Raw genomic sequence first — 20,048 nt, forward strand, 5'->3', positions numbered from 1 at the left:
TATTTACGGTAATCTTTAGTATTAAAAGGGTCATATGAAAGTTTTTTTTTTTTTTTTTTGTAGTCTGAGCCGGAAGTCCACTTAATAATAATAATAATAATAAGCAACTCTTTATCACCTTTGTTACAACATTCAGTGTATGTAAAATAACCATCATGACAGAAATTCACACATTTAGAAACTGTAAGAAGTAAAAAGCTACAATTTGAGACCAGAAAAGCAGTAACTGTAAGAGTAAATAATAATTATAATAATGATGATAATGATGATGATGATAATAATGACTGCACCCGTTTGTAAGGAAGCTTGTAAATTAATTTCTTTATCCAATGCTGTCACGTCACATGACAAAAAAACAATGATAGTTTAAATTAATACAGTAATTATTTTAATCATTATTAAACAATACAAACATTAAAACATTAAGGCAGTACACTTAAAATCATAATGACAAAAAAATAAAAGGAATATACATACAGATTTGTTGCCAGGGTAACTCCAGTCTATGGTCAAAGCTTATGGTCTGTCACGTGATCAATGACTCAAACCTGAAGAATCATGAGATGAACTAATCAGTTCTCTTTCCGGCTCAGACTGCATTGGTAACGCTTATGGGTACGACTCAAAAAAACATAAGAATCATGAGATGAACTAATCAATTCTCTTTCCGGCTCAGACTGCATTGACTGAAACAGGTGAACTACTAGACAAATTCCACTACAGAACCTATAGAATTTTGCGCATTCACAACTGAACGAATCACTCCCCGAGATAACTCATTCTTCCCGAGTCACTTTAAAGATTAATACGTTCACAATGAACGAAATGTTTAAGAATGACCCATCACTAATCGAGAGCTTCATCTTCAAAATAAATGAAAAGACAGTTCATTTTAAAGTTAAAGCAATAGGGCCTTTTGCACACGGGAACCTTTTCACAGTACCAGAACTATTGTGGAACTACCCACTTTTCTGTGTTTGCGCGCCGCTGGAACTAGGTGCGATTTTAGTATTGGACTGCCTCTTTCGACATAAATACACATTGATTGGCCAGACGCATTCGACAATGCTCTCACCCACCATGATTTAAAAAACAGTGTAAACATACTGTAAACATTCTGTCAAATTATTTCGCAATGATGAACAGTGATAAATGGGTGGACGCTGAAGTGCAGGCACTTGAAGCAAATGTAACACTGTCAGTTGTCGTTGGAGATTCCTTCTCTCCGTTCTTTCAATCGTATAACGTATACATCGACATTCCATGTCCATTATTGTAAAACCCGTGAGACACAACAAAAACACAGCTCCAATCACAGCGTCCTTCATCCTCCTGTTGGTAACGTTGTTCTTTGTTAACGTTGTTGAATGCTGCCATCAAATAACATGGCTGTCGACCGGCTTACGTCACTTCCTAGTACACACTGTTGGTGCGAATGCAACCCTGTGAATGGTACTGGGAAATAGTTAGCGCACAATCGTCCCTGTACTTTAGTACTGTACATTTAGTTCTGGAAATAAAGCGGATCAAAAGGCCCTAGTGTCCTACGTTTTACCATCAGCTTAAGCCCGAAAGGGGAACAGAGTGGTATGACAGACACAGTGATGATGCTCATGTATTTGCAGTATACAAGCCAAGGACGGTTAAGATGCGCAATGTGCAAAATTCTGCATTTGAACATGCAATAGCAAATATGTAAACTAATAACAAAGCATACCTACAGTAGCTGATACAGAAGAGCCAGATTGTTGTCAGAATTATCTCCTCTCCTAGGTTCATGAAACGGTCGTCAATAAAATGCGTTGCCGTTCTGTTGAAAGTAATCTTAAAGAGACTTAAAAATGCATCTACTTTCAGAAGGCCAAATAAAGTGCTTTTGCTTTCGCCTATACACAAAGCATCTCCCTGACATGGCTGCTTCAACAATAACTGCGGTTAGAATCACACTTGAACCACACTTTCTTCCTCTGCGTGAACATTTGGGCGGCAATATGCAAATATTTCCACATAGTGACATAGACATGTGGGGCGTATTTGAATGAACCGTTTTAGCGGGCTATGGCAGAGTCTTAACTTTGATAAAGAATATCTCTTTGGATTTGAGACATGAGTCTTTGCAACTTCACAGATCTTCTTTATGCACCAAGAGCTTGTATGACTCCAAAGAGAAAGGAGAAATTTAAATCACATCATATGATGATCATATGAGATGACCCCTTTAATTCTTATACTGTTATCTGGCACACATATAGTTTTTTAATATATAAATACTATTGAAAACCTTTGTAAACTTGTACACATACAATTGGTTTATTCGTCAACTGCAAGGCCCTACTCCATTCCAAAATAAATAGATAAAAATAAAAACCCTGACATGGATTCTCTCTCATGTGATTTCATATGATTAAATGGTAATATCAGTTTGTGAACATTCTTTTTTTACAAAAAGGGATTGGTGTTCTTTTGTGCTATTTCTTTTCATTCACTATTGTTCCATATCCTTATTGTTAACAGTCCAAAACAATGTTGCTTACATTCCTGCCCAGTTTGCTATGTTATTACATTATAAATACAATACAATAATTTGTATTATTTCAATAAAATTACAATACAGCTTTTTAAATAGCAACATTTCTAAAATGGATATTCCTACAATCTACAATCAAGAGAATTAAAAGACTTGCTCACAGTTTCATAGAGTTTAGGACATCAAATGTGATACAGGCATAACAAACAGCCCAGCGTGTGAGCATAAAAGATTTCAGGTGTGTACCAGAAAGATCAGCATGAACACACAATGTTTTTCTTTTCCTTTTGGCGTTCAAAGAATTGAGGCGTATGTGAAACAATTACTTTCTCATAAAATTCATTTATGATTCACTCCATTTGTTGCAACATTTTGTATAATGTTTCCACTGAACTCGTATGACAGAATACATTTAGAATATGAGCCCTTTGATTCATATGTGCGTGTATGATATTACATATATGCTTTAATAATATAACACATAATTTCTGTTACTGAAATCAGAGGTGCTGCCTCTCAAGTTACCATCGATTTGGATAATGGATCCCATGACGGGCTGATTTGAATATTTCACTATAATGATAAATATTTAAATAATACAATTGTATATTTCAGGAACTACATCAAAGCCATGGACACTCTTCTACTTCATGTTCTTTCTTTATTGGCATTGATGGTTCCATGAAGAAACTTTAACATCTGTGGAAACTTCATGTTACACAAAAGGTTAAAAAAGGTTGAATCAAAAAGAAGTGGAGAGTACTGTGAAAAGAGAAGTGAAAATACAAAGTACGTTTTTACTCTTTTTGTTATCCAGAAAGACTCACTTTTTGTTACAATTAGCAAAATAGGGTTGCGATCTCTTTAATATATTAAAGTTCAGAAGATTGCCAGAGCCATCTTTTACCATCTTTCATCTTTCTCCATTTTAGTCAAAATAATAAGCAAAAATTACCTTTAATTGAATTGTTTTTCTAAAAGCTTCTTTTCAAAATATTCCTTGATAAAAGGATTCATGTTGATTAGCATAATTGTGGCCATATTAAATCCGAATTTTAAGTATAAACTAGATTAGTACATAAAAGAGATTAAGAATGCACAAACGCACAGACATTTTGAGGGGTATAGTGGCCCAAAGTAAAATGATAATTGAAACAAACTTATTCTTCACTGTAAATGATCAATCAGCTTGAATAATTAAAGAAATGTGTATATAAAATTAAAAATAGATATATATAAAACACAATCCCCAAAATAAAAATGAATATTAATGTATAGATACATAATATATATACATATTTGCCCTATATAATAAATGATAGGAAGCATGCAGATTTGCTGAAGGCCATTGTGGCTATTCATTGGAATGTGGCACTCCTTTCTAGTCATGTCTGATTATACGTGTCTGATGAAATAATGGAATCATCCCTAATGGTGAAGTCATACTTATGGAATGGGGCCATGCCCACCTCTTTATTATTTTTGATAATCAGTAAGAAGTCATGTACATCAGAACTTACTGAGTGGCATAAAACATGGGAAACCTGCTTGGCAGGAATTATCTGAAGAGACGTTTAAGTGCAGGTCAGTCCTGACTTGCTGATGTATTATTGAGAAATTGTAGTGGGTTGATTAGCTGATTTATTGACTCCAAAAGCATAATAAATGTTGGCACTGTTGCCACCTACATTTAATGGAAATTAGCTAGAGGCAGTTTGAAAAGCCACTAAATGTCGATAGATGATGTCATACATGGCTTGCAAAAAAGTCGCTAAAGAACTTTGGAAAATTATCAAAAATTACAATAAAATTATGGCAAAAAATAAGAAACAGAAAGTGTGTAATAAAACTATATAAAACTGTGAAGGGATTCCTGATATCTTAAATAGTGTTGCTACGGCAATGTGTCAAATGTTAAGATTCTTTCAACTTTTTTGGCACAAGCAGAAGCCAATGCCTACTTGGACAGGTTGACTCACATGGTAAAAGAAGATTCATGTTAATTTGCATATGCTTGTCAAAAATCAGAAATCACTCTCCTCATCTAACCCAATTGCTCTAAATAATCTGTGTAATCACACCATAAGACAGAACATACTGAAGAGGTACAGTATCTTCCCTCTTCAATGCTGATCTACAATTGAGGCCTTAACAATTGAACAATGTATTCACACACAACAGAGCAAACTTAAACTGATCAAAACTTTATTTTGGATGTACTGGCATATTTACCATAAAGCATCAAATGGAAATGTGAACTCTAAAGTAATTAGAAATGTTAAAAATGCTTGAGTGTTGGAGATAAATTTGTTGAGTTAGTGACCTTCCATGACATTAGACAGCAATGCAAGTTATGAATAAATGATGCATTTATATAGGGGTTTATTATGTATTGCTGTACACTTAAAGCACTTTACAATCATGTGTGTGTGGGGGGGGGAGTACTGCTAATATGAGAATAAAATAATAAAATCAGCAGAATGAAACAAAAAAAAAGAAAGAAACTCAGATTAAAAACCCTCTTTCTACTATATGTAAATATATTTATAAAATTCTGTAAAAGTATCGATAAATTAAATGGAATAAAGTGCATATCTTTTCTCTGAAGTGAGGCTAAACATTTTAGTCATCACTCAAAAACACACATTGCATGTAACTATAAACAACTGACAGCATGACATATGACAGAAAATGAAAGCACTGTGAATATGACTTACAATGAAATAATTTTTTTTTATATAGATTAATCAATACATCAATAAACCACAGATGATTATTAAACTGATTCAAAACAATAAAAAGTTGGGAATTGTAAAGTAAACCCACCCCTTCACTTTATGTATGAAAAAATATATAATGTACAAAAATATTTATTTATATATTTAAATAAGTGTGTGTGTGTATATATATATATATATATATATATATATATATATATATATATATATATATATATATATATATGTATATAGTCTACAAGATTAAATTCTTCAGTATTTACATTCTGATAAAATCAACAAAAAGAGTTCAATGCTCAGAGGTAAATTCACAAGAGATTGTCTGTGGTTTTTCCTCAAAACCTGGGACTCACTCACTAACATCAAATATATATATGGCAGCAGTCAAATGATAGTTGAGCACTCTTTTTAAATGTTAAAGGAATTATTTAGGTATTTGGATTGGTATAGCACCAGTGGTGTGTGTCAGATCAAAGGAAGTCTGCTGCATTCTTACAAGCCTTCAAAACCAGCCCGCAAGTGGAGAAATTGCAACATGCAAATGGTGTCTAGTTCTTTTTTGGGGTTGTGTTTACTCGTGATTCTGACCAAAGACTAACCAGAGAACACATGCAAATTCATTTCCAGTGAATTGTTGTTCGAGTTTCTTTAAGTCATTTCTCTGAGCCTAAATAAATTAGAATATATATTTATATATATATTTGCCGAAAATGTACTCACTCTCAGGCCATCCTCCTGCAAGTTTAAAACAGCTCTAAACAAATATGACAGTGGATTTGATGTGGGAAGTCAACAAAGGATGGATTTTTTTCACTAGAGGACGCATCTATGCATTACAGACTCTTATTTTTCAAGATTTAAATGCCTTAATGATGGATTTAATGTCTCATAAGCACATAGCTTTTCACTTCAAAAGAATTTAACTGATGGACTGGAGTTATGTGAATTATTTGTATATTATTGTGATGTGTTTATCAGCTTTTTGAACTCTCATTCCGACGGCACCCATTTACTGAAGTGGATCCATTGGTGGCCAAGTAATGTGATGCCAAATTTCTCCAAATTTGTTTGGATGAAGAAACAAACTCATTTACATATTGGATAGCCTGGAAATCAATACATATTAATCTAATTTGTTATTTTTCTTTTTGTGAACTATTCATTCATAACTTTGCTCAAATGCCTTTCAAACCCTAAAACTAAGGATTGCACTTCGTGCTGACTGAATCACACAAATATACATACAGTACATTCAAAACAAGTGCATTTTCAAAGTAAGTTATACAAATCCTGAAAAATATGTCCTTCTCACTGCAATTTTGGCTGTTTTTCTGAAAGTATCTCTTCTAAACATTCTGTAAGAACAGGATCCACTTTTGGATCGACTTTGTTAGCAAACCAGTGGCCGTAGTTTAGCAGCCATCTGAGCTCAGCAGCACCATAAATACATACAGAACGTATACTGACTCCAGTGCATGGTGGATAAAGAATCGTTTCTAGATATGACCACTTCACCAGGCGGGTTTTACTGATCAGTTCTGAGATCTCAGGATCCGATCTTGGTACTTCCCCTGGTACTCCAGGCACACGAATCAGAGTTGCCCAGAAATGTTCATCAGGTGAGTATGTATCCTCACACCAAGTCAAGAAATCCCTGACTAGCGAACTCTGGTGAACAATAACCACAAATTCTCTTGAAAGCGTGAAGTATGCGCTGCCCACAAACATTTCTATGTTGTGAGGAGGTGGAGATTTCATCTCAGGGGTGCTTACAGGAGACTCATAATACTGTGAGTTATTATCTTTTAGTAAATAATGAACACTCCAGCGACCTGTCTTTCCTCCAGGCTTCTTGCTCTCCACCATGTTCCTGCCTTTCAGCTCTTTTAGATCTGACACCAGCTCAGCATTTGCCCGCAGTGGAAAGTCCTGACCACAGAGGTTGATGACATACTTCCATTTGACCTCAGAATATAGGAGGTCAGACAAGCAATTAAGATCCGCCTTGAGTCGTGAGATTCCTGCGTACTGCACCCTCTCCAATTTTGAGGCAATGAAGACGTTGGGGATGCAGCGGGCCAGACCTTTCATTGCTGAAATAAAGTCATCTGAGGACTTCAGATCATAATGTATGCAGTATATGTTATGCGGCATATAAATGGCCCTTAGCAACCTCTCCACAAGAGCCGCATCCTGGTGAACGACCAAAGAAAAAGCAAGGGGAAATTCACGCTCAAAGTCAGAGCCTTGAATCTTATCATAGCCCCTTGACATAACAAACTGATCACAGTCAGAGGTGGCATTCACAACAGCCTCATCGGTAGGCCCTATGTAGCTTTTTTGCTTGCGAATTTCTAAAGTTTTGCCCAATTCCACTGGTTCCATTTCATATATTGCTGTGCAATTAATGTTATATCGCACTGTCAGCCGCGGCCTCTCAGACTGTCCTGTTTCCTGTTCTCCTTCATTTACTATTGTGATTCTGAAGCAACATATAAGAAGTGCCAGCGTTAAAACGATAAATATCATATGTCTCAGTTTGAGGCAATTCCACAATCTTCTCATTCTGTAGGGAGAAATTAAAGTTCATATTAGTAATTTAATGACTGTAATGTCTACTGTAATATATTAATGAATGACTTTGACTCTGAGCACACCATACATGAAGTGCAGCCATACCTTTGCAATGCTTTGAGGCCTTAAGATAAAAAATTTTCAGTAGCATTGGCACTATCCTCTGAACGACACCAGCATGCACTGTAAAAAATAAGTGTAATTTTAACTGTACAGAAAAAAAAACTGTAAATAGGTTAACACTCCTGTTACCGTATTATATACAGGGAAAAACTGTTAAATATCTAACCAGACATTTCATGTAATTTTACAGTGAAATGACGTAAATTTTTTGAAGTAAAAGGAACAAATCAATGTATAATTTACAGTCGAAAACTGTAAACTGATTTTCCCAGAATTCCCTTATTAGCAGTGTGCGTTGTGGAATTTACTGGTTTACATTCAAATTTTCTTGTTTGTAAATTACAGCTTTATACCGTAAAATTAAGTTTTTGACCGTTTACAGTTTTTCTGTATTTTTTACAAAATGATTCTGGCAAACACTGTTGCCAAAATTATTTTGTAAAAACTACAGAGTCTTTTTTTTTTTTTTTTTTACAGTGCGAGTTTGGTTAGCATTAGCATCGCCTATTGTTTAAAAAAAAGACAAAATGTTAAAACTTTGGTATAAGCTTCAGAACGACTGAAGAATGTTATGAATATCCAAATTATATGGATTTACATATATGTTGTTCTAGACTGGCTTTTAGTCTGTGCAAAAACATAGTAACTGTATTTATTTTTCTTAGAACTTCCATTTTTTCGTGTGTGTCATCGGATTCCACAACAATACTGAAACCACTGGTTTATATAGTTTACTACCATATTGTTTTCATCAAAAGGAAGTGATTGCGTTAAGAACAAAAACAAGAGATTAACCATAGCAATTTGTTTCTGTAAACTATAAGCACAGATAGCACATGTACATCTGCAAGATGCCTGTTAAAGTTCACTTCATCGGGAAGACTTCTGCTTTGTACAAACATCTGAAACAAATATATGTAAGATATCAGTTACATTCTAAATCATAAACATCATGGAGAAATATCTAAACGTCTATTTGACATATAATAGGAAACGTCCTATAGATGTATTGCAGATGAGGTAACACACTAAAAAAATACTTTCAGATGAATATGATGTCAAATAATAGAGGTGTCTGTGATGTAATTTATATATTATTTTTTTTTAATGTAGGCCTACCACACATTCTTTCATCATTGTGTCAGCCTTTGAGAATCCATGCATTTTGTTCAAGACCGTTTTTGGAATTTGACAGTAAAATCCAGAGTGGGTTCGTTTGGTCACGTGGCATAGAACAGAAATGAAACTTGTCATATCACCGTTTTTCAAACCCCAGACGACTACATTTCTTCTGTCGAACCAAAAGCAGATGATTATTCAATCCGTCGTATGTAAACAAGGTGTATGTCATTCCTCAAAATTCAGCCTTTTTTGTTGAAGAAAGAAACTTGGAACGACACGAGGGTTTGAACATGCTCCAAGTCACTCGTTTATGTCTCATGTGTTTCATGTGGTGTAATCACCTCATGAAACACACCTCGTGGACGCAATATCGATCAATGATCTACCATGACAACCCCAAACCCTTTTGAAAATCAAAGCGCTTCATTTGAAAGAAACCGCTAACTTTTTGTAATCATGCGATCATGCGATCTAAAATGCATTCGAAAGAATAGTAAGAAAACAAGTCAATGTTGATATTTTAAAATAAATAAAACCCTTTTAAATGACTTTAGTGCCTAAATTGAGATTATTTTTTGCACATTAATGTAGTAGGCTAGGCTATATGTCATATAAATGTCATTAAATCAAACGTCATTATTGGCGTATTTCCAGTTTCAAGCGTGTCAACAAATGGATATATAGCCTAACTAAACTAACTAAGTGAAACTTACCAAGTTGTGCAGTTACATCGACGTCATGCGCGCGAACAAAGGAAGTGAACTCGGGATATTTTTTATAAAACTGCTTAAATTTTCATTCCGCTGCGAAAGATGACAAACTTAACAAAGGAATGACATAAATCCAAGAAAAAAAGACAGTGCAGCCCAGGGAAAAGTTTCCAAACTCAAGTGTGCAGTGCTGACATCCCATACGCTTACAAATCTATTTAAAACACAGCTTCTAAATGCAGAAACAAATTCTCCAACGATGACATGCACTTTGTTCAGAATAGCTCTGCGATATGGAAATATTATTCCTGTAGGGCGACAGCAATTATTTGTTTTCCCCAAAGGTACACATTTCAAAGTTATACTATTTTATTTTCATCTCTAAGAAGAAAGAAGAAAATCTCTGGCCACAACTCACCTCTTTCGCAAAAGCTATAGCAAGAATGCAAACTATCAAATGACAACTAGTCTATTCAACATCTGTTTTGCTTATGATGGTGTAATAGCCTGTAGAACAATAAGAGAAAGAAGAGTTCGAGCAGTTAGTTCATGCCATGTTACATTGTTTTAGGTCCCTCCTACTTTACTTGATAAGCCACATATGGTATCTGACTTTAATGCTGGGAAATATACACAAGAATCTTATCTATATTTTCTTTTTGATCGTTCTTGATTGTATTAATTTACATCTGATAGCTATGGGAAAATGTTTTTGGATTTGTTAAGGATGTATTCAATCATAACAGTATGTGTTGTGGTTCAAGAGGTGGAACTTATATATGAATAAACACATTGAGAATTAATAATAATAAATACAATAAAAAAAATCTTTAAATGAATAATTCAACAAAAAATGAAAATTTGCTGAAAATGTACCTGCCCTCAGGCCATCCAAGACTTGGATTAGTTTGCTTCTTCATCAGAACAGATTTGGAGAAATTTTAGCATTCCAGCAAGTAGGCCTAATACATTTATTTAAACTTCTAACCATTACTTGAAGCTAAAATACGGGATTTGTTTTATTTATTTGTTTTAATTTCTTTTTTTGGCTGAGCTATTTCTGTAGTATTGTGCCATAGTGAAACCAAAATGCCTACAACACATGAGAAAACAGAAAAGTCATCTGTGTTATAGCTATTAATATTCTAGTTACCAGTAGTGAACAAAATGCTCTTTCATTTTTCTAGGTCTGTGCTTCCGGTCAGCAGAAATGAAAGTTGGTTGCTTGCTTCAGGCTTATTTCCTTTTTCATCCTGTCACACAAGAGTTAAATTTGTATTACAAAAGTATATAATAATTGTGTGTTCAGTTATTTAATGAATAAGAAAATGTGCACATTTTGAATTTTGTGCATGTCTTTCTGCTGCATGATCTTTTTTCCTTTGGAATGTCTTCAGTTGCTGGAATCATTGACTGGAGAACTGCCTAAACAGACAAAAAATGCATGTACTCTTAATATGAAAACTACACATGTGAATGTAATGCCTTTGACCTAGTCATGTTTATTGCCGTTTTCTGGATTAGAAGAGAACATACATTATATTCCATGGGAATGTGGGTCTTGTAGGCTGTCACAAATATCTGTATGTGTGTGTGTGTGTGTTAGTGTGTGTGTGTGTGTTAGTGTGCGCTCTTGTTTTTGTGAAATATCAGGATACAACTCTGTATAATGACATGGGTATGACACAGGTATTACAAGGAGAGGATGACTAATGAGGACATAACCCATGTCCCCATTTTTCAAAACGCTTATAAATCATACAGAATGAGATTTTTTTTCAGAAAGTAAAAGTGCACAAAGTTTCCTGTGAGACTTATGTTTAGGGGTAGGGTTGGTGTAGGGCGATAGAATATATAGTTTGTAGGGTATGAAAACCATTACGCCTATGGGATGTCCCCACTTTTCACAAAAACAAACGTGTGTGTGTGTGTGTGCTTAAGAGCGAGAGAGAAAGAGAGAGGGGACAAGGTGGTGGAAGAAAGGTTTCAGTGTGTTTTCATGCTCATAATAACATAATTGACTAAATTGAGGTCTCACCCATTTCCTTCCCTGAGGGGAAATTATCTGGATGTACACAACTTCATTGACTATCTCCTTTAAAATCAAAAGCCTCAGTACTAGGGTCAGTTGAGAATTAATTGGTTATAGTGATCATTTCTATTGATCATTTTGATTTTTTGTTTTTACTGGTGATGGCAATATGGTATTTGAGTGGGATCAGTATGTTAAAAATGTACGAAAAGAGCAATAGTGAACATAAAATCCAACTGGAAAATTTAATTAAGAGCAAATGCTTTATTAGCTAAAATATTTTTTTTTTTCTTTTTTTTTTTTGCTTCAGTGTTAAAAGCGTACAGGTGCTGCGCTGAATTTAATGTAGTTTATACTGTCAATGATAACGTGAACATTCCTGGTCCTAATGAATTTTGATAAGCATGTCCATTTGCGCCATCTGGTGGCGAACATTTTAAGTTTAAAACGAGTATAAAATAAAAACGAAATTAATTTTTATATATATATATATATATATATATATATATATATATATATATATATATATATATATATATATATATATATATATATATAATGCAAAAATCTGTGTACCTAGAGCAAATTAAAGAAGACACTGAACAATTAAAACAAAATACCAAAATAAAGTCTTTATTGTAGGAACTGCTGCAAACGGTTACATAGTGCTGGCAGTATAGACTAACTCACAATGGCTTTGAGACGAGAACAAAAATACAGAACATATACAAAAATAAATAAATATATAAATAAATAAAATATCACAGGATAACTTGGATGCAAATGCAGGCCTAATGTGTTTGCTGGAAATGATGTTTCTTTGGACATGGGCTGATGCGTCATCTCGGTGTCACTTTCTCTTCTGGAAATCCCGTGTGAGGGCGTCCAGCTGTTAAAGCCATTAAGTCAGTCAAGTTTTTAAAGAAATATTCACAATATCCCCGTCATGACTATTTACCTACGAGGCTATAAGCCAAAACAACACCTGTACCCACCAGTATTGTCTTCAGAATGTTTCTTCCCTGGGGTATCAGGAAGCTGCATTTCCCTGCATTACAGAGTTTGATTTCTTCTGAAACCTGATTTGAATATAAAATAGAAAGCAACATGATGGCTTAGCACATCAAAATATGCCTTTCAATTAACAAAAGACAGTCCTTTTCTAACAGTAACCTTCTTTCTGACAGAATTATATATATTTTTGAAATATTCACATACCTCTGAAGGATCGTAAACGTCTATCTCTCTCTTTCCTCCAGGGTACCAGCCATGAGACCAGTGCTGAGAGCTGGCAAACTGGACACTTAGAAACATCAGCATCCCCATCACCACAAACAGCCTGCAGATGTGCACCATAACTGAAGAAAGAGAACAGAGACTGATGAGACAAATGGAGAGTAAGCCAGTAACTACACCTTCATGTCTAGGTTTACCAGCCTAACAATTTCAGGAAAAATGTTTGACAGAAAAGTATGATGGCGATGACGTTTAAGAGACAATAAAGCACAATGGAGACCATAATGTCTAAAGAATTCTCTCCGAATCACTGTCACTTAATAACAACAAAATATAATTTTCAAAGACCATCTAAAAGCAAAACTAAACATTGTTATTACCTTGTATCTGAAGGGTCTTCTGCAGTAGTTCCTCGACTGTGAAGTCTTGGTAATCCTGATATGATCTTGTTTCCCTCAAGTGAATGGTTCAGTGAGCTTCTGAGCTCATTCTCTGGAATCTTCCTCCTCCTCTTCCTCAAAGTTTATATTTCACTCCAGATCTCCCTCCCTGTCTAAATACACACACACACATACACACACTGACCTCCTCAGCCCTCAAACACTTTGCCTGGTCATTTCGGTTCCTTTGGGAGGAAAGCATGTGGAAGATAAGCTCAATTCCAATTATCATCTCCAAACACTGTTGACCCCCACGGGACAGTGTCCTCTTATTCCAACAAAACACTCATGTAAATATACACATCACAAGTCGCACCCATACACATTTGTCAACTACGTCACAAATGCGTAAATTTGATGCTATTCATATTTTCAGCTTCAAAACAATGGCCAAGAATGAGCCAAAGTGCAATTTAAAGCAAAGAGGGAAAAAAAGCACTATAAGTGATTCTGTTTATTTATTTAATCATTACGTAATTGTATATCTAGAATTTAATTTAGACAGCAATTTAATTTAAAAGAAACTAATAAAAATATGTATGTGTATATATATATATATATATATATATATACACACACACACACACACAGACACACACATTATTAATTAAATGTAATCTTTTTCAATAGTAAACATTTAAAAACCAGGCAAAGAAAGAAAAGAGAATATACACTAACTCTGCTGTTGAAAAGTTAGACTCTTGATTAAGTTAAAAGTCTTTTATAGTCATCAATGCTGCATTTAGTTAATTAAAATACTGTAAAAAGCTGTATTATTGTAAAATATGCTTGTGATTCAAAATTATCTAATAGTCTTTTCTACATATCTTTAGTATTTAGTATTTAGTCTTTAGTATCTTATGATCATTCACAAACTAATCTAATATGCTGATTTCCTGCTTAAGATTAATTTAAAAAAAATGTTTTTATAAATTAATACTCAGTCTTTAAAAAAATTGTGCTGTTGAATATTTTTGTGAAAATTATGATGTCTATCTTTCAGGATGTTTTAATGAACAGAATCTTCAAAATATCAGCATTATATTTATTTATTTATATATTAATGAACAGTGAAGTGTAGGCTTTTAAGAAATTCTACATTTATTGCACCACCAGCCATCTAAACTGGAACATTGTCAATATTTATCATACATATATAGAATATTCTTTTTTTTTTTTTTAACTTGGCAACTCCAGTGACCCCAATATCACACATTCTTGATGAGCATGTCCTTTTATTAAAGCAAATGTCTAGCTCATTTCCTCTAAGCTGTAAAAAGTGCCCAGTGTGACCTCACATCCATCAGTTGTGACCCCCGACCCGCATGAAACGCACGGTGGCCCAGAGAGAAAAACACTGTGCAAACACTCCAGCCTGACTTTGGTCTTAATTCCACACAAGTCTTCCCTCGGGGTGATCAGAGCAAAGAGTGTGACGGACGGTGTACGACTGACTCATCACAGAGTTTCAAGATCTGATTGAACTCCTGTCACATGGTATTTAAACACGCAGCGGGGTCTCCAGTGATAATCCGTTCACATCTCAGGTCTAAAGGGCCAGGAAGGATGGGAGACAAGGTGACGTGACACTCTCCTTGAATGTCCCCTCGGGGATCAAGCCTCACAGAGAAAGAACACTCACAAAATATGCATTTATTAAAACACAGTCAAAACAGTAATATTGTCAAATATTATTTCAATATTTTTTATTTATTTATTTTAAATATTAATAAGTAATTTATTTCTGTGATGGCACTTGAATTTTCAGCATCATTAGTCCAGTCTTCAGTGTCACATGATCCTTCAGAAATCATTCTAATGTGCTGCTTTGACATTTTTAATGTTCAGTGTATATTTGTTTTACTGTCACTATAGATCAATTTAATTCATCGACACCAAAGTAAAAGTAAAAAAAACTTTTGAATGGTATAGAGTACATATTACATATGTATACATGTATTTCTAATGTTTTAGAGATTTTACACAAAGTAAAATGACTGCAGATAAAATCTCAAGCACTTTTATTAGGTTTGAACAGTATCTTGTTTAGAAAGGCCATTTGGCATTATATAATTATATATCATTTGCATCATATATATAATTATATATACATATATATTCAAATTTGAATAACAAAACACTAGAAGAAAAAAAACAGATGTAAATAAAAAAAAAATTAAGATTTTAAGACAATAATACCGAATTTAAAATGGGGGGAAAATCTAATATTCAAAATGGTCCCAGTACAGTTTAATATACAAGTATCTTAAAAAAAAAAAAAAAAAAAAAAAACGAGTGAAAGAAAAATATAAAACAAAAGCAAGGCAACAGATAGGAATGTAATATAAATAACCTTACATTATGTACAGAAGGGTGCATAAACAGAGGGACGTTTTTAGGATTTATGGAATGTAAAACAGGCTGTAAATTGAGATTTAGAAACGATCCGATCCGATCAAAGAGATAGATTTCAGACAAAATCCTCAATTTCAATTTCCTTTACTTTTCAGTCTTGTTGTCATCTTTAGCTTATCCAAGCAGGCCATTTCAATGTCACATTCGACAGAAGAATGAAGTGAGCAACCAGACACGTGGCTTCCCTTTCTTGTCCAGAAGAACTAGATTGCTCTCAGCACATTAAGAGCTTAGATTTTGAGGAACTTGACCTAAAGTCTGGTGCTTCCTCCAGGATATAGTATGGAAGCAAAGAAGAAGAAGAAAAAAAGCTTTAAAAAACACCAAAAACAGTAACCGACCAAGTAACTATTTGGGTTCCATTACAGATTATCATACGCCATACAGGCCACAATGTCCCAATGGATTGGGAGAACATTGGCTACAAACGAGCAGGCGGCAATAAGCTTGAAGCTAGAGGAACATGAAGAGGCACTTTCCCACCTCTGAAGAAGGTTCCTGCTGCTATTGGCACAGTGTCCTGCTGCTATGTGGCAAGGGTTAGCAAATCACAACAGTCAACTCACACAACATTCAAGCAAATCCATCAGCACTTCTTGGAATATCTTCAAATGAAGCCCACGGAAAGCTGTAATAGAAATCCGTTATTCAGAATTCAGAACATCATGGATCTGTAATAATATATAAAAAAAACAGTTTCCATTGAGAACCCTGTTGACATGGAATGTGACAGATGGGTGACTGTCAATGCATTAACCTACAGGTTAATAGGGCTTAACCTACTGGTACATAAAACAGTCGCTGGAAAATAACTTGCTTTTGATGTTTTCACTAGTTAAAATGACAATACACGTCCTCATTCATACCATCGACCTGCTCTTTTTGCTTGGAGAACCGCTGATGGCTGAAAACATCATTTATCAATCTATCTGGCTCAGTGGAGCTGGAAAGGGCTCGTTGACTTCGGCACGACGGCTGAAGTCCTTTACATGGGCAGGAACAGATGATCAGGCCATCTTGGGTCATATCTACTAGAACTTTCTGGATCAACTTTGCACCAGTACCTTGCAAATAGATGGGCCGGTGGGATCATTTATCTTCAAATGAAGGAAAAGTAAATGCCTGTACACCGAAACCTTATTGTCAAGCACAGTTGTTAAGGCCAATTATCAGACATCTGGGCATGTAAACATCACTTTCTTGGTTACATTTGCATATACAGGAAGTGCTTTTAGATCGATCTTGACAAGAAAAGATGTTTGTGTAAAAAGCATGGAACGAAACTTGACACAAAAACCCTCGTGAGATTCAAAAAAGGGAACAGAACATCAAAAGAAAAACTGAATTTCTCTGGGTTTCCTCTTTTTTTGTCTTTTTAATCTTATCTTCCTCTACCATTGTCTAGTTTGGACCGAGGCAGAACAAGTCGGGTCTGGCACACTATCTAACAAAACGGACGCTTCACATTTTCAAATCTAAGTGATGCTTAGTCACACCGCAAAAAACGGTCCCAGCAAAAATAAAAAATAAAAAATGAACTCACTGAGCGTGTCAAAACACTCAAAATGGTATCTGTCACTCCAGCAAACAATGGAAGAGCACAGTGAAGGGTTTTCTGCGAATGCACGCATTTACAATCGCTCAAGCACCACGATTGGTTGATTTTGCCGTGTTGTGTGCTATGTAGCTACAGGCAAGTGGGATTAAGCTGCCATTCAAATAGGTTTCAGTCACTCAACTGCAGAGAAAGAAGGAAGTTCTTGTTGAAACACCCAGTGAAAAGCACCCTAATCTTGCTACCTCTCTTTTCACGCCCGTCTCTATAGCGCTATTCATATATGCATTTATATACCAGTAAACTATATTAAGGTCACACTAAAAACGGCTTCTAAAACCAAACAAACGAAACGAAACAAAAATACAAGAGCATATTTACACTGAGAGAAATGGGTAAGGGCCTTATTAACAAGAGCAATATTACAAAATATTCAAGAAGGCATCTCTAATGGTGTTTTCTTTGCATCTTCAGCACCAACGTGTTCTCGTGCTTGCCGGCCAAAGGATTCTCATTCCCTTTTGCTTTGCGCTGGCAGTCTTGTCTCATTTAGCGGCGTTTTTGTGAACGTGTGGACGCGAGTGCATGACTGGGAAAGTCTGTGTGTTCTTCTGCAGGTGGGCGGGGCTTTACTTGAAGTTGGCGTAGTCAGAGAAGGCATCAATGTATTCCTGGACCACTTTGTAGCAGAACTCGTACTGCTCCTGTGGGGAGAAGCAAGATATAACGAATCTGAATGACTGAAAAGAGAAGCTTGAAGGATTTTATGTGGTTTCTGCCAAAATAAAAGTTGGTAAATATAGCCATAAAAATGTATATTGTAATTTTACAAATGTACTATGAAATTATCATCATAAATAGTTGTCCGTTTTTATTTTACAGTGAATGTTACAACTGTAATAGTAAATTACAACATTAATATTTCTTATAATATTTAGTCATCACTCCTATTGATATATAACAACCAAAAAATTTTTACTCACATTTTTAAAATCACAATTTTCTCTAGTTTTAAGTCTCTGGCAAAAACAACAGTTGTTCAAAAACAATTAAACTGCACATTGTTAAATTCAGTAGGTCAACACGTGTTTGCTCACCAGTGTCTGCACCATGTGCGGTCTCTGTAGTCTTAGACTCTTCACCGTCTGAAAAACGTCCAGGATGCCCTCGGCCTTCACCCGCTCCAGGACCGTGCTCAGAGCACAGAATGTCCCCGTGCGCCCTGCTCCGGCACTGTTAACACACAAACATCAATCACCCACTCTGTGGATTTCAATGTGTCTGTTTCTACCTTCCTTGACTGGCTGACCCCGAAATCCCACTGGACACAGCAACTCAATCCGTTTCATCATTACCGAGTGCTTTGGAGATGTAATTAATGGACAGGTTTGTTTAATTCATACCAAGCACCCACGGATGCCTTCCAGAATTACAAAACCACTAAACCTTACTTAAGCTGCCAAACCAGTAAGACCTATTAAAGTTGCCATTCCTGTCTAACCAAAATATCCTGTATCCAGCCTAGAAGGTTTGTGGTAAAGTTGAATAACTCTTTATGTAATAATCAGAGTAGTACACAGCTGTCCCAACCATAAAATAATATAAACTTGTTATTTCCCGATTTGTTATATGGGATTCCTTTAAAGCACAAAGAGACAAGCCAAAGCATTTTCAAGCTAAAAAATACATTACTCTTCAAAAGGGTCAGTAAGATTTAAGAAATTATCATAATATATCAATACTTTTCATTATTCAACAAGGGCACATTGAATTGATCAAAGTGCAAGTAGAGACATTTGTGTTTCCATTTCAAATAAATGCCATTCTTCCGAACTTTAAACATTATTACTGTTTTTACTGTATTCATGATTCAAATTTTCAAATTGCAATTAATTTAATTTATTTAATTTTGGATTGCAATTTAGGATTATGAAATAAAATAATAATAATCATAATTGTCATAATAACAAAAATACATATATATATACACACACAAATATATTAATACAAATTATGCTAAATGAAGTTTCATGTTTCGGGGCTCCTGATTGGCTAGAGGAGTAGGTGTGGCTTACCTGCAGTGCACAGTGATTGGGTGGTTTCCAGACTGCTGCTGCTGTTTCTGAACGGCAGCGATGATGTTGATCATACCCTTCCCGTCAGACGGGATGCCCACCTCTGGCCAGCCGTGGAAATGAAACTGCCTCACAGCCCGAGACTTATTTTCCTGCAGAGAGAAAGTGAAATGAGAACGGGAATTACAGTAATGGCAAACATTAAAATACAGTGATAAAAGACGCATAAGTCTCTTTCAGGAGATCCTCTAACATGGACTCACTCTGTTATTGGTGACGAGGAGGTCCCTAACAGTGTAACTTTCACTTTCCTCCTCCCTCTTCAACTCAATAGAGATGTCCCCGCAAACCATCACACCATCACTAGACCAATACTGCGCACACTTCTCCTGCAGATAGTGGGGAACAGACAGATATGATTTTTTTTTTTCAGTCACAACAGGTGGGTTGACATTTTTCTGTTACTGTCCCAGATCTTTAACTATAAGTGAGTGAGTGAAG

The 20,048-nt window shown here is 35.2% G+C and overlaps 3 protein-coding genes across 6 annotated transcripts in view; all 3 read right to left on the reverse strand.

Moving 5' to 3' along the window:
- Window positions 1-5,480: 5,480 nt before the first annotated feature.
- On the reverse strand, window positions 5,481-10,337 carry LOC113064097 (beta-1,3-galactosyl-O-glycosyl-glycoprotein beta-1,6-N-acetylglucosaminyltransferase 4). 3 transcript variants are annotated; one of them, XM_026234648.1, is made up of 3 exons: window positions 10,213-10,337; window positions 7,945-8,022; window positions 5,481-7,831 (listed from the first exon to the last, which is right to left on the reverse strand). In XM_026234648.1, exon 3 carries the CDS (start codon window positions 7,828-7,830, stop codon window positions 6,574-6,576), a length of 1,257 nt encoding a protein of 418 aa, XP_026090433.1. In that variant the 5' UTR covers window position 7,831; window positions 7,945-8,022; window positions 10,213-10,337; the 3' UTR covers window positions 5,481-6,573. The 3 variants fall into 3 exon arrangements, with proteins under 3 accessions (XP_026090433.1, XP_026090434.1, XP_026090435.1); XM_026234649.1 differs by lacking the exon at window positions 10,213-10,337 and adding an exon at window positions 9,798-10,202; XM_026234650.1 differs by lacking the exon at window positions 10,213-10,337 and adding an exon at window positions 9,082-9,780.
- Window positions 10,338-12,444: 2,107 nt separating this feature from the next.
- On the reverse strand, window positions 12,445-13,569 carry LOC113063732 (progonadoliberin IIB-like). Its single transcript, XM_026234060.1, has 4 exons — window positions 13,443-13,569; window positions 13,045-13,184; window positions 12,822-12,905; window positions 12,445-12,715 (listed from the first exon to the last, which is right to left on the reverse strand). Exons 2-4 carry the CDS (start codon window positions 13,180-13,182, stop codon window positions 12,677-12,679), a joined length of 261 nt encoding a protein of 86 aa, XP_026089845.1. The 5' UTR covers window positions 13,183-13,184; window positions 13,443-13,569; the 3' UTR covers window positions 12,445-12,676.
- Window positions 13,570-15,506: 1,937 nt separating this feature from the next.
- LOC113064098 (receptor-type tyrosine-protein phosphatase alpha-like) overlaps window positions 15,507-20,048 on the reverse strand; it is a 28,949-nt gene continuing 24,407 nt past the window's right edge. For both annotated transcript variants that reach the window (XM_026234653.1, XM_026234652.1), the window contains 4 exons: window positions 19,811-19,936; window positions 19,548-19,699; window positions 18,570-18,705; window positions 15,507-18,176 (listed from right to left, as the gene is read on the reverse strand). In XM_026234653.1, the coding sequence (XP_026090438.1) occupies window positions 18,102-18,176; window positions 18,570-18,705; window positions 19,548-19,699; window positions 19,811-19,936 (489 nt within the window). In that variant the 3' untranslated portion in view covers window positions 15,507-18,101. The remainder of the gene's footprint in view (window positions 18,177-18,569; window positions 18,706-19,547; window positions 19,700-19,810; window positions 19,937-20,048) is intronic.

Source organism: Carassius auratus, chromosome 46 (assembly GCF_003368295.1).
Source record: "Carassius auratus strain Wakin chromosome 46, ASM336829v1, whole genome shotgun sequence".
Taxonomy (NCBI): domain Eukaryota; kingdom Metazoa; phylum Chordata; class Actinopteri; order Cypriniformes; family Cyprinidae; genus Carassius; species Carassius auratus.

Bases quoted from the DNA above. Each gene is read 5' to 3' on its own strand.
- LOC113064097 (XM_026234648.1), bottom strand. From the start codon at position 7,830: ATGAGAAGATTGTGGAATTGCCTCAAACTGAGACATATGATATTTATC.
- LOC113063732 (XM_026234060.1), bottom strand. From the start codon at position 13,182: ATGGTGCACATCTGCAGGCTGTTTGTGGTGATGGGGATGCTGATGTTT. The intron at 12,906-13,044 runs GTATGTGAATAT...TATTCAAATCAG, and splicing joins ACGTTTACGATCCTTCAGAG to GTTTCAGAAGAAATCAAACT. The intron at 12,716-12,821 runs GTGGGTACAGGT...TGGCTTTAACAG, and splicing joins ACATTCTGAAGACAATACTG to CTGGACGCCCTCACACGGGA.